Raw genomic sequence first — 14,602 nt, forward strand, 5'->3', positions numbered from 1 at the left:
AGGGCAACTCCTACAATCAATCTCTCAATTCTCACAAATAACATGACATGGGAAGTGCTCTGTGGACAAGCCTCAGTCATGATGTGGTGGCCTAGCCACATTCATTAACATTAGTCACAGAGAATGAGGCTGTTCAGGGCTTGTCACTCAAGGCATTTTTCTACATGTGAGGAATCACCGACGTTCTAGAGTACTAGCATTGCTAGTGCTTCACCAGCCTCTGCAGGCCTTCAGTTACTGTTTCAGAAAAATCTCTAATTGCTACATCAGCAAAAAAAAAAAAAAAAACACCCAAAAACAAAACAAAAAAGAACACCATTTTTATTCTGAGTGTGAGAATTGACAGTGTTAGATTACTAAAATGAGGTGGTAAGAAAACAATATATATGTGAAGATCTAGGCATAGAATCTTGGCAGCTGAATCCTACCTAACTCCTCCTGTGCTGATGCAGCTGTGACAGTGAACCATGCTGCAGCCTGCTGGGAGTTTCAGGCCCCAAAGGTATCCTCAAAGTAAGAGAACATTTGTTCCATATCCTGGGAGTAGGTCTCTGCTGCCTGCATTGGTCTGCTTGGATCTGCATCTGCTGCTTTGCTGGCTCAAGTTCAAGCGGAGCTGGGAAGGCGGATTAAAGGTGGGAAGGGGAATAGGATTTTGGCAGTGCTGCTGCTGTTGCTGCTACTTCCTTCCTGGCTTTAATCCACCCCACTTTCCTCCCTTTTCTGCCTTCTCCCCTCCTTGTTCCGCCCTGTCACTGTTGGGCTTACCTGTCTGGGTCTGGTGGTGATCCTCCTTAGAAGTGGCAATGCTCCTAAAATGGCCACCAGTAACCTGCTGCATGCGCTACCGGAAGCCATTTTACAACAATGGAACTATGTTCTGCTGTTGTAAACTGCTCTGCGCACTGTCCCAATTCTGGATTGAAAGGTCATTCATGTAAATACAGATCAAGACTGCTTGCCACATACATTTTTTACTTTCAACACTGAGGTGTAAATTGCTTGCCACTTAACTTTTCTATTTTCAACACTGAGCTGTAGAACATTATGCAGTTGTATGCCTTTACTTGTATTACTGCCATACTTCATACTATTTTTTCCCCACAACTCAGTAACAAAGGAGTTGTCTGAACCTTTATTTAAGAAGTGGATAACTGGGCCTGGAATTTCACTGAAAAAATGCTTTGATGGCTTGATATGCAGATATAAATAAGTGAAATATTTACCTCCTTGAAAAACTTCCCCTCATGAGGTCTGCAGAACAAGCTGATGTTAAAGCATCACCTTTGAATGCCCATTAGGGAAATAAAGCGGGGGTATAAATTTACGAGTGAGTGAGTGAGTGTGGCCAGGCCAGGCCAGGCCAGGCTGTAGATGTCACATCCTAATAGGATGTGTTAGGATGTCACAGGTTGAACTATTTTGACAGTGAGATTGTACCATAAGACAACTTCACATGAAATTTGTGAGGAAAGGGCATGGCAAAAATGGGCAGAGGTTTCAGGGCTTATTCCCAACACCCCAATTGTTTTTTGTTTGTTTTGATGACTGTTACTTATCATTACTGAAAAGCAAGCTGACATTCTGTGTTGGCTTGTGCTGGTTCTTTCCAAAATCCAGCTTTGCAAATGTGGTAACGTTCTTAAATTGTCTTCCTGTAGTATCCATCCAGGTATCCTGACTTGCCGGAGAAATACAGGAGCGCCTTGGGAGAGTTCCATGACAAACCACCTCAAGGCATGCAAATATATCAGGTCAGTGTGGTTCTTTTCATAGCAATATAGCCAAAGGCAGGAATGGTGCTATGCATCTTACATCGCAATCCTATGCACATCTGCTCAGAAGTAAGTCCCATTGTATTCAATAGAACTTACTCCCAGGAAAGTGTACATAGGATTGCAGCCTTTAATTATTTTTAATTTTGGTGCCAGTGTAATAATTCAACCTTTTACTAGTGCAGTGATTGGTGACTTTTCAAATGACAAGGATTAACATTTCTGAATCATGATGTATTAATGGGGGAAACTGTGATTGAAATTCATCCCTACAAACCAGTATTGTAAATCAAGATCAAACTGTTGTCTGCAATTCTTGTGTTCAGGGATTATTTAAGCCTCGTTTGGACATAATGGAAAACTGATTTAATGAATCAAGATGCTTTGAATTCAGCCAGGTATGCAAGGGGAAACTATGAAACAATAAAGTTAAGTAACAAGTGAAATAGCAGTAAGACTATGAAACAATTAGTGCTAAATATCCATGAGCAATCAGAAGAAGTCCTACAGACCAAGATGTAGAACCAGCCAAACAATAATAATAGCACTATAATCATTTAATTACAAAATCCTACCAACTACGGAATACTTGGACCTGTAAAACACACCTAAAAGAAAACAAAGAGGGTACCAAGCAAACCTGCATAGCAAGGAAATTCCATGTTCAGCCAGCACAGGCCAAAATCCAACTTCTTATTGTGACCATATGAATTCAGTAGGCATCTCTGAGTAACATTCACCAGTAATCTAATGAACTGACTACAAATGATTTCTTGTTATGATTCAGGATGTAAACCCTGATCAGCCTCCTCAGGACCCAGTGGGTCGCCCCATCATCCTCCAGTCTGGATTTAAGCACGCCACCGGTGAAGCTGTCTTTGTTGATGACATTGCTCCAGCAGATGGGCAGCTCTACATGGCTGTGGTAAAAAGCACGCGAGCCCATGCAAGGATTGTGTAAGTAACAAAAAAATGTTCATGTGAGAAAGCAGTGACTATTTGAAAACACAGGGACACATTTTAACAAGCTCCGGACGTACTGCATTTGTTTGTTTGCTTTTCCTCAGTAGAGGGCTAGGACGAGGCTGAAGGAGTGGTGATACACATGATATGGGTCAAAAGAGGAAAACTCAGTTCTTTTAAATAAGGCAGAACACAGTTTGGAAGTTCAGTGTGCCTGTTCAAGCTCCCACCAGCCTCCGCAGCCCCATGCCTGGTGCAGGGCTCCGAGATGGTGCCCCCCCTGGACTATCGCCGCCCCCCACGCATAAATCTTCCCCCCCTTACTCACCAGAGGGTCATGGAGCCTCACGTGACCTACTCTCATGTTGGGGAAACCTCTATGAGGTTCCCCGATGCTATAAACTGTGCTTCTAGCAAACTGGAAGCACCGTTTCTGCCCCTGTTGGGAGCGCCAGAGAGGCTTCCACGGGGTCCTAGTGGCTCGTGCTTAGGGCATTTGCCCCAGGGAAGTGTATGGGAGGTACACAACTGGCTCCCACAAGGCTTCCTTGCCCCAGCAGTCCGTATTTCCTGCGTGTCCCTGTTGCAATCATGGAATTTTTCCTAAATTCAGGTACTGGGGAAGAAAATGCAAACAGCTTTTTCATTTTAGGGATGTGGGCTATGCCTCTGCATAACCATGCAGAATCATATTCCTCACAATAGTTAGGGAAGAGTTCATATTTAGTTTGTTATTGAATGTGTTTCTATTTTAATTAATCATAAAGAACAGTGGCATCACTGGGGGATGCGGGGTGTGCAGACCGCACCAAGTGATACCTGCGAGGGGGAGACACCACTAGTGGCCAAAATTTTGGAAACCTTTTAGAAAATTTATACTTATAAATAATACCATCATGTTATGTCAGTGGAAAGGTAATTTCATTCAGAATGTAATGAAAGTCTGAGGCAGAGGAAGGGGCAGAAGGATCAAAGTAGTATGAAAGTTTGCTGGAACTTTAAAGAGTCAGGATGAGGGGAAGACAGAAGGTCAGACACAGTGACATCACCAGGGAATGCGGGGTGTGTGGACCACACCAGCTGACACCTTTGGGGCTGTGTATCACCACTAGTGTCCAAAATTGTGAAAATTTTGGAATTTTTATATTCCATCATGTTGTATATCATTCAATGGGCACTTTAATGCAGAATGCAGTGAAACAAACCATGTTGAAGTATTTGTATTCTATCAAAGGTTATGGCTAATTAACCAGAAAAAGAAAACACAACTGCCTTATGTAACAAAAAGTGGATTTCTTTAACTAAAAACCGACTGATCAGACTGATTATTCCGAGAGCCAATGAGGTGTTATTACACAGCAGGGAACCAATAAGGCATTAGTACGAGTATGAGTCAGCTCTCATTTCCATGTATCAGAGTTAATACTATTCAGTATTAACTCTTATTCTTAACTATTCTTAACTATTCTTATTCAGTTGTGTGAGTGTCATCAAGTTGGCCACTGGTTTTTTGTTGCTTACTGATTTGTTCGGTGACCTGTACTGTTCTATATTTAAATAAACAAAGTTAATGGGATTTACACCGACCCTGTGATGCCACTGCATTTAGGCTATATATGATACTGTAATTTATTCTGAGTGGTCAGATACGGGAGGAGGTCCATCATAGAAGTGATGCAATGAGCTCCCACACTGGGTAATGCAAATCCTAGTGGTGCCTATGATAAAGAGCTCCATGAGTTCAGTTATTTACTTGACACTGAGTTGGTAGTGGAATTAGGGCCCAATCCTATCCAATTTTCCAGCACCGGTGCAGATGCAATGCAGCCCCAAGGAAAGGGAACAAATGTCCCACCACAAGATGCAGTGCATGCCCCATTGGCACAGTTGCACTGGCATTGGAAAATTGGATAGGATTATGCTGTTAGTTTCTACTTCTGTATCCTCTCCAGATCCATGGATGTATCAGAGGTCTTTGAAGTACCAGGAGTCGTTGCTGTGGTAACAGCTGATGACATTCCAGGGGAAAATGGTGATGGTAAAGAAAAGGTGTTTGCTGAAGATGAGGTACTTTTTTGTTTAACTGTTTGCCTCCAAAACATATACTTTTCCCCCACCAAAGGTGCAGACTTACACACATCGTGCTTCCTTAACACCATTAGACCAATTTTAAGGAACAATCTAGTGTGAAAGATTCATAGAAGGGAAAATAACCACTATAAGTTATAACTTCACTTCTCCTATCCTTACAGTGGGAAAAGTCACGTGGTTAGCAGTTGGGTTTTATGCCTCTTAGGGCGCAATCCTAACCAACTTTCCAGCACTGGCATAGTGGTGCCAGTGGGGCATGTGCTGCATCCTGCAGTTAGGGGGCAGTCATGGGGGCCTCATAAGAACATAAGAACATAAGAACAGCCCCACTGGATCAGGCCATAGGCCCATCTAGTCCAGCTTCCTGTATCTCACAGCGGCCCACCAAATGCCCCAGGGAGCACACCAGATAGGCCTCCTCAAGGTAAGGCAATGTTTGTTCCCTTACCCATAAGTTGCGTTGCCCTTATGTCAGTGCTGGAAATTTGGTTAGGATTGTGACCTTAGGTAGCCATCCACATCCTGACAATACTGCAGGAATATGTTAATAAAATTAACAGCATTTGTTCCTTAGAAAATTCAGAGCATTTCATGTATATTATTAGATATGCCAGTCCTGTATGTCAGCTGTTGCTTTATCAGGACTAACGTGAACATAATACACTTGCAGAACTAGGCCCTTCCTGTAGCAAAGTAGGAAGTCCAAAGACAGCTGAGGAGATGAGAAGCAAGCTACCACTTCCAAAGACACTTTCACATTATTGCTGACAACTCTGCCACAACCAATCCGTCACCTACCCATCACAATGCTGCACACCAACAATGCCCCACAATAGCACAAATGTCACCCTACCTAATCTGTACCACCTTGCACTCACAATGCACAAACTGCCAGGAAGGCAGTACAGTTCTTGCCTTGTCAGAGGCTTCCATAAAGTCATAAGCCCTTCAGTCAGGAGCTCAGTATATCCTGGCAGCCTAAACACAACCATCAACAGAACAAGAAAGGACAGTCCCCCAAACACAGTGTAAAAGCTATTACCATAGAACAAAGCCTATTGGAATAGTTTGGTCTGTTAGCTGTCCTATATAATGAAGCCATTCTCCTTATGTTCGTTCTCATACAGGTAATATACATTGGTCACATTATCTGTGGTATAGTTGCAGAGACCTATGAGTGTGCAAAAGAAGCCACGTGCAGAGTGAAGATAGAATACGAAGATCTGGAGCTGATTCTGACAATTGAGGTAAAAACCAGCTTCTTGTTTTGTGAAATGTCAAGATACTGGAATAGTTAAGAACAAGCTTCTGCAGGATCAAATCTAGTTGATCTAGCTCAGCATCCTGTTTCCAATAGTCAGATGCCTCTGGAAATCCATGACAGAGCAGTGATGCTAGTGTCTGGGGAAGCACTTGCTATGGTGCTGCAGGCATTTTGGGGCTGCTAACTGGAAGCCACAAGGCATTCTAGGGTGCCACTTGGCAGCAATCAAAGGGGAGGCTGAGTTGGTTGTGCTGCATCTCCTATTGTCTCTCCCTGTACTATACTATTTTGAACTTATACTTATAAAACCCCCTATACTATACAGTGTATAGTAACAGGCACCATGTCTGTTATTATACAGGAAGGGACCAGAGTTGCGTCAGCAACTAGCTTCAGCCTCCTCTCTGATAGTGCAACCTCTCCGAAACTGGAGCATGGGTAGTTAGTACATACCTGAAGCTATTTTCATTGGAGTATGACAGGTGAGGCTCTGCCTCCCTTGCCTACACATGCCTGCAATAGAGTTTGAAGGCAACAACCATCCCACTCAGTTGTTCCCCACTTAGCAGCTGGTATTCAGAGACTTAGGGCCAGTCTACACAATATCACCTGAGAGTTGACCTAAACACATGATTAAACACATGTGAGATCACATCCTGCTGCCCCCCACCCCGGTCCAATCCCACTGTTAAAAAAATCACATGAGGAGAGCAATGCCCATGCACGTATCTTAAGGGGGAGGGTGACTGACCAAACAGCCTGGGAGAAGTCAGTACAAACCTTTTTTACTTTCCTTCCTATAATCCACCTGGCAACTAGTGAGTCTCCTCAGACCTATGCCAATGAATTAATTGGAGTAAGACTGAGGAGAATCAAGGGGCATGTCATGTTGGGAAAAGGAGTTTAGGGTCTTGGTGTGTGTCGCCTCACTCCTCCCATGAACTGCTCAACCACTACCTTCCCTGCTCCAGCCATTTCAACCAGTAGTTCCACAGTGCATGACAGCAGCATGCCTAGTGTGGCACTGTACCACAAGGACCAAGACCATCCACTGTTTTGTGTGCACTGCGTTGCTGGAGTTGCAGGGCTACAGTGCTGAGACCAAGTGATTTTCCTTCTCAAAATCAGGGTATAAAAAGTTGGAAAGGGCTGTAAAGCAAGCCCAGGGCTAGGCTGTAGCTGTAGCTGTTTGAGAAGGGAAGGAGAGCAAGAGTGCTGAATGCACATTCCCCGGGGAAGAAGCATGTTGCAAGGTGGACCCACAAAGGATAGCTGCCCAGCCTGTGTTTGCACATGGTGTTTGGCTTTTGGCTTTTAAGTGAAATTTTTGAAAAGGAAGTGGCCAGTTATCTGTCCTAGGTGCTGATTTTGCACAGTGGTTCTAGGGTAGCGGTTGGAGTGGGGATCCTTCACACAGCACTGGTGGATTAGAGCAACAAATATAGTGGCAGGAAGGAAAGCAAATGAGTGAGGGATGGAAGACATAAGAAGACATGCTCCATGTTCAGATGCATTCTTCACACATTTCAAGAAAAGAACTAAAAGCGTTGTTAGGCAGCATCAAACTAGTGTCAATCGGTTTTGTTGGTTACATGGAGACCTGTCCCACATTGGATTTGCAGCAAAGAACAGTATGGGATGCTTAAGTCATTTCTGCCCAATGTTACATATACACAACAGGGACCTAAACCTGTGGGCCGGGCAGAAATGGGTTAACTTGCTTCCAATGTTGATTTTATTGCCTTTTATTCTATTCTGTTTTTGGTATTCACATTGTGCCGTTTTTGGACACAGTAGAAATCCCTATAATAAATAATTAATCTTTACTTCTCTACTGTTTCCTCATTAAAAATTCCTCCTGAAGGCACCTTTAAAACAAATGGCATCTTCAGAAGTTTTGGGGAACTTTTTGGTAGACAAACAACATAAATGTACTGGTAGAACCTCGGTATCCACTGATTTGGCATCCACTGATTTGTCTCACCACTGATACCAGGGCCCACCTTTAAATGCCTTATAACAAGGGGGGGAAAGCACCAAAATCCAAATTCCGCACTGTTAAAACCGCACTGGTTGCTAGCTTCAAAGAATAAAAGATATCTTTTAAGACCTACTTCTGGTTTTCTTGCCCCTCCATTGTCGCCCCAGACTGCATCAATCAATATAGACACTATACTACATTCAGTGGTATAATGGAATCTAATTGGTTAATTTCATTCCATTAGATTCCATTATTCACCCTATCTTTTGGCTGAATGCGGTACAGCATCTATACTGATGCATTCTGGCATGACAATAGAGAAGTAGGAAACCTGAAAGTGGGTCTTTAAAGCTATTTTTCCACTGATTTGGTATCCACTGATTTTTTTTAAATTCCAGTGGATAATGTGGCATGACCTGTAAAGGGTTCAGCATCCCCTACCAGTGTGTTGTGGTTCCAATCCTAATCAGCAGGCCCATGAGGCTGCTGCTTAGGACTTTAAAATAAACTCCAGGCTAGACAATGAAACATTTAGGGTGCAATCCTAACCCCTTATGTCAGTGCTTTCCAGCACTGGTGACGGAGCGGTGCCAATGGGACGTGTGCTGCATCCTGCAGTTGGGTGTCACTCACAGAGGCCTCCTCAATGTAAGGGAATGTTTGTTCCCTTACCTCAGAGCTGCATTGCCCTTTTGTCAGTGCTGGAAAGCACTGACATAAGGGGTTAGGACTGCACCCTTACTGTCATGTCTGGTCTGACCCTTCAGAATAGTATTAGAGCATCAGCTACAGTAGTTCTTTGCACTTCTGGCAGCCCAATACTATCTCCTGTCAACCCAGAATTTGCAGCACTGCCTATGGAGTGCACGCTGCATGCCATGGTGGGGTAGGGCAACCTGACAGCTTGGTGAGGTACATAAAAACTTCTTTAGTTACATCTCTGTAGGCTGCCTAGACTCTAGTGGTTTTCTTTGGACCTATGCCAGCTCTTTTGCTGGTGAAAGTTTAATGAGACTTCGGAGGATGGGTCCAGGCCAGGAAGGGGGAAGATGGGATCTTGGTGTGTACTGCTGCCACAAATTTCCTCCCCCTCCCACCTTTGGCTTGGCCTGATCCCTGACCTGATCTTCCTCGAAACCACGCCTGCTAGACCTTACCTGCTCCAGTGGGACATCTGGGAGCCACTAGTATGCACATGGAGCCTCCAGCCATTTGCACTGACAGCTCTGTAATGCATGATGGTAGAACAGCTTTTGTGAGATCTGCTGCTATATGTCTCCAATAGGATTGGGACGTGAATCACAAAAATCAATAGGCTCATCATCATGTGAGATTGTTTTGGAGTCTCAGGCATGATTCCCTAGGTATGTTTCACAGCCTATAGGTACTTTACTGGTTTCAGGGTTCCACAGATCCCAAATCTGTTTTGTACAACAACATCCCAGTATGATGGAGGGCACATTTTGAGAAGCCAGGCTTTTCATTTATTTACTTAGTTTTTGAAGAGAGTTTTTATGCATCCAAGCTCTTGTTCGTCATCACAAACATGTTGCCTCGTTCACATTAGACACAGGCCAACACCTTTGCAAGAGTTAGAACTCCATGCTCCTGAGAAAAAATACTGATGAATCTTAAAGAACTTCAAAAGGATGAGGACAGTAGCAGTGGTGGCGGCGAGGTTTTTTGTACTGTTTTGGGACTGAATATTCTGCTTTCTTTTAAAATTCAGGATGCAATTCGACAGAATTCATACATTGGAAAGGAAAAGAAAATAGAACAAGGAAATATTACAGAAGCTTTTCAGACGGTTGATAACATCATTGAAGGCAAGTGGCTGTGAGCACTGGATGGGATCTTAGAGTCAAACTAGACATTATGCAGAATATGTAACATGTGGGGTGCCACAAAGTAGGGTGGACCCGGAAGTGGGGGGTTATAGAGTTTAGGACTTTTCCCCACTATCTGAAATAAAAAAACTGCTTTAATCTGAAGCTGCTATTTAAAACAAAACAAAACCACCATTCTGTGTTACATAGGACTTGACAGCACTATATCAGTAGGCTAGTTATAGGACTGATTCATTCTGTCCATTTACATAGCACTTACACAGCTGCAAGGGTTCAATAGTCTTGCATTTGATGAAAAGCTTGTCATTGGATAAGATTTATTTATGTAAAACATTTATATATCTCCTTTCCCCTCCCCATCAGGAGGTGTCCAAAGCAGCTTACAATATTCTTTTTTTTCTTCTACATCTAAATAGTAGTAGTAGAAGTAATAATAGCACACCATGGAAGGAAAATGTATCTGTGTGAATTCCTCCCTTGGTCTGTCTGCCAACTTTGCTGGATGGAGGATTTAAACACAATCAAGGCTGTGTAATGTCAGGAAAAAAAATAACCACACTCACAAAGAACAAACCCCCTTAAAAGGGAGTGTGTTTTGTTGCAATGGATTAAGTGGTAGTAGACGCTCACATACTTTAGTTAATTTTAACACGGTCTGATAGCTGAGATAGTGGGTCAGTGACCAAGGAAAGAGATCTTACAAGAGTTCTGCCCAATGTATTAAGGTGCAGTGCACAAGGTACAATTGTATAAGGTAAAGTGCAGCTCTGTCCCAACATACAAGGTGCAATGCACAAATGCTTTGCTTATTTAATGAGGCACATCCTGACTTTCATGCTCAGGAACCTAGAAACAAAGTCCCAGAACAGATTATGGGGTGAAGTGTGGACTGCACAAGCAATGCACAATTTATTCAGGTACAAATCTGGTGGAGCAGAGATACTTACTTAGAAAAATGGTCAAGATTAGCTTCAACCGGTTCCCCTTTGATTTGTTCTTAACAGGTGAATTTCGTGCTGGAGGCCAAAAACATTTTTACATGGAAACAAACAGTGTATTTGTCATTCCGAGGAAAGAGGATGAGGAAATGGATGTATATGTGTCTACTCAGGATACTTCAAACGTACAGGTTAGGTAGTCTACTCCCCATTAACACAAAAGGTTTGTGTGAATCAACCCTTGAACTGGATGTAATTATTTTACATCTAATTAAGGCAGGGAATACCATCCATCCATATCTGCTTCTCAGTTTCTAATCATGATAAGTGGTGATAAGTGATAATCATGTAGAATTGACAGCTTCTACAGAATTATGTGCAGGTTAAATTGAGAAATCCTTGCCTCCCCATTTTCTCCATTCATATTTACTGGGGGGAACTCGATGTTGGAAGCAGGTAATAGTTTGAGTTTTTTCCCCCAGAATTTTAAAGGAGGTATGAAAGAAGCATCATTGCTCTTTTCTGGTAATTCAAGTTTGCAGATTCTATAATGTTCCAAAAATCTGTAAAACCGGTTTGACAAAAGACAATAGTGGAAGAAAAGGCGTGCACATACACCACTGGTAATAGTGCCTCTATCATATTACTTTCAGGTCTTTTAAAAATGATCACACAAATCCTTTCTGTGAATAGAATCTAGCACTGTATGCTGTTTTAGAAAGGATGAAAAGGAATAGTGTAAATAATAGTACATCCAACCCTTTAAGGACACTTCTATGCCTGTGATCATTTTGGCAGCACAGCTTGCATAGTATCCCATGATGGTTTCTGTTCGGTCCTCCTCTTAGGACTGGTTCAGGGAGGAGGAATAGTATGTGAAAGCTTGGATGTAATGCATTTCAGTAATAATTTGATAATTCAGTGCCTTTCTATGGCCCATCGGAAGGAACCAATGCTACAAAAGGAAACCATTCTCTGCCATTTGTTTTAGTATGTCCCTCATTAGAGCCACAAACTTGAATGTGATTGGTCATTTGGGCTGCCCAATTCTATCTTCCCTGGTGCCCAGGGAGGCAGCAGTGCTGAAATGGCCACCGCTGCATCCTATGGGCGCCAAGCTAGCGCCCAGAGTCTCCTCTGAGCAGCATCAGTGGGACTCCTTGGATCTGTGCCCACTTGGACGCAGACTTGAACAGGCCCTTGTCAAGCTGCCAGGCCAGAGAGGGAGCACAGGATAGAGAGGCTGAGCCTGCCACCGTCTCCACCCTCTCCCAGGCCCCATCCTCCCCTCCCCCTGCCCAGTTCCACTCTCCCCACCCTGAAAACCTGCACTGCCTCCTAGCAGTGCTACTTAATGCTTGGCATTCCTGTGACGACCTGTCTGGGTGCTGAGGCCCAGCACTGGCACTCCCTACTCTCCGGGTGCCGTAAACATGCTTTACAGCACATTTGCGACACCCAGTGCCAGTGATACACTCGTCCTACTGGCGCCAGGGAGCCAGGATTGGGCTCCCAGTGGCCCTCTTCCTGAGCTTTGTCCCATAGACTCACTCATGCACACATACATACTTTTAGTTTAGTGAACTTTTAGCTGAAAAGTGGTATGTAAATATTGTTAATAATAATAATAATAATACATAGTCACACTTTAAAAAAATTCTGTGTTACATGCACAATACTGTGCATGTATCTTGCTGTGCATGTATCAATACTGTGCAATATTTCTGTGAGTATAACTGCTTCTGTGGACAGAAGACTATGTTCCAGACTGTTGAAATTAACTCTATAATAATTTTCATATGTTTATCTGTCATAGCAAAAACAACAAAGAGTTTTGTACCTGGTGAAATGGATTTTACTTCTAGGATATGGTTAATTTTAATAGATTCAGGGCCCAATCCTATGCAATTTTCCAGTGCTGGTGCTGATGTGTCAGGGGTGTGTACTCTGTATCCTGTAGTGGAGGGGCAGTCGCTGGGGGCTTATTAAGGTATGGGAACATGTATTCCCATACTACGGGGCTGCGTTGTAGCTACACCAGAGTTGGAAAGTTGGATAGGATTGGGCCCTAACTATGCAATCCTATGTATGGTTACACAAAATTAAGTCTGCTTTTGTTTAATGGCGCTTACCCCAGGTTAGTGTGTGTGGAATGGTGCTGTAAATGGTTTGAAATATTTCATTCACCCTTTCCTTTGTTGTTGTCCTCTCTTACTTTTTCCAATTACTTTGCAAATATCAGTTGAGTGGGAGATACATACCTGCACATCAATGGGCTGAATTTGTGCCCCATTTGCAAAGCCCCCCCCCCATCCCCAATAATTTATTTTTACTCAGCTAGTTCATGATTCCAGAACTGGCCAATTCCCAAATTCATTTTATGCTCCCTCCACTGTCTACACTTTTTTTTACACACTTTATTCAGAGATGCTATGGTTCATGAGAATGCACTCTTGCAATTTGTGCCATTACAACATTATTTTAAATTAAAAGCCAACGGTTCAATGCATACTTACTCAGAAGTAAGTTCCATTGCACTCAATGGGGCTTATTCCTGGTAGGTGTTTGCAGCCTATGCCTGCAAAAGATTCTGAAAGGAGGTAGAATGTCTGTGCAGGAAGTGCAAAAAGATGAAATGAAGTGCAAAAAATGCAAATAAACTGGAAATGTTTTCTTACAGGAATTAGTGGCTGCAGTGTTAAATGTTCAGGAAAATAGGATTATGTGCCATACAAGACGAGTTGGTGGAGCTTTTGGGGGGAAAATTACAAAGCCTTCATTTTTTGCTGCTGCTGCAGCAGTGGCAGCACACAAGTAAGTTCTGTGTGTGTCTATGATCTTACAATTACTGGTGTGCGCTTTGCGTATTCCACCAAACCAGGATTTAGGGAGTGGGAGGAGGTTGTGGGATTTACACATGCCTCTCTCTTGCACAAATTCATTGGGTTTCATCAAATGAGTGTAGAGGAGTTTGATTTCATTTTAATCCAGTAACTATACCATGCATATTGTCAAAACCGGGAACAACTGAAGCTGCTGAACGCACAAACAGTTTTTCATAATTTCCCCCTAATTTCTTACATGTCCCAGAACTTTTTTGGCCATTCTCCAGAGTCCCTAATCCCAATACTGCCAAGGAAATAGACTGTAGACTGGTAGATTCTAAAGAAGCTAGAAAGTAAAGAGGATGAACGAGTGTATACAGGTGTTCAAGGACTGGCCATCTTTACGAATTGCTCTTGTAATGGTTGGTTTTTTGCTCGTGTAATGGCTGCCAGTGTTTTTCTATAGCATTGCCTTTTGGTATTTAGCTTGGAGGACACTTGATGGCTATCTGAGTGGTGACTTTCCTTGTATGCACAGGAAGTGTGGTAATACGTGGGTTATGCATTTTGGTGTCCCATATCCCCGCAGTGTGTGAATGACATGCTACTTTTTAATCTTTCTGTTGTTTTAAACCAGTGGTTCCCAAACTTTTTAGCACCAGGATCCACTTCTTAAAACAATACTCTATTGAGACCCACCTAGCCTAACTAGACTTTAAAAAAGGAGATCTAGAAAAAAATTATTTATTTATTTATTTATTTATTTATTTATTTATTTATTTGATAACCAGAATAAGAGACTGTCAAACTTTATCTCTATATTTACACAAGTTTGCAAACTGCAGGTGGTCAGCTTCTTTCAGGGCAGTTAGCAGATACCTTGTAAACAGCAGGAGCAGAGCTCATTGCAGGGTAATT

At 42.8% G+C, this 14,602-nt stretch overlaps 1 protein-coding gene across 1 annotated transcript in view; it reads left to right on the top strand.

Moving 5' to 3' along the window:
* Positions 1–14,602, top strand: part of LOC136659085 (aldehyde oxidase 3-like) — a 69,251-nt gene that overhangs the window by 26,613 nt on the left and 28,036 nt on the right. The window contains exons 16-22 of the mRNA XM_066636145.1: positions 1,662–1,754; positions 2,563–2,732; positions 4,691–4,805; positions 5,957–6,076; positions 9,804–9,900; positions 10,926–11,050; positions 13,540–13,673. Of these exons, the coding sequence (XP_066492242.1) occupies positions 1,662–1,754; positions 2,563–2,732; positions 4,691–4,805; positions 5,957–6,076; positions 9,804–9,900; positions 10,926–11,050; positions 13,540–13,673 (854 nt within the window). The remainder of the gene's footprint in view (positions 1–1,661; positions 1,755–2,562; positions 2,733–4,690; positions 4,806–5,956; positions 6,077–9,803; positions 9,901–10,925; positions 11,051–13,539; positions 13,674–14,602) is intronic.

The sequence above is a fragment of the Tiliqua scincoides genome, chromosome 1 (assembly GCF_035046505.1).
Source record: "Tiliqua scincoides isolate rTilSci1 chromosome 1, rTilSci1.hap2, whole genome shotgun sequence".
Lineage (NCBI taxonomy): Eukaryota > Metazoa > Chordata > Lepidosauria > Squamata > Scincidae > Tiliqua > Tiliqua scincoides.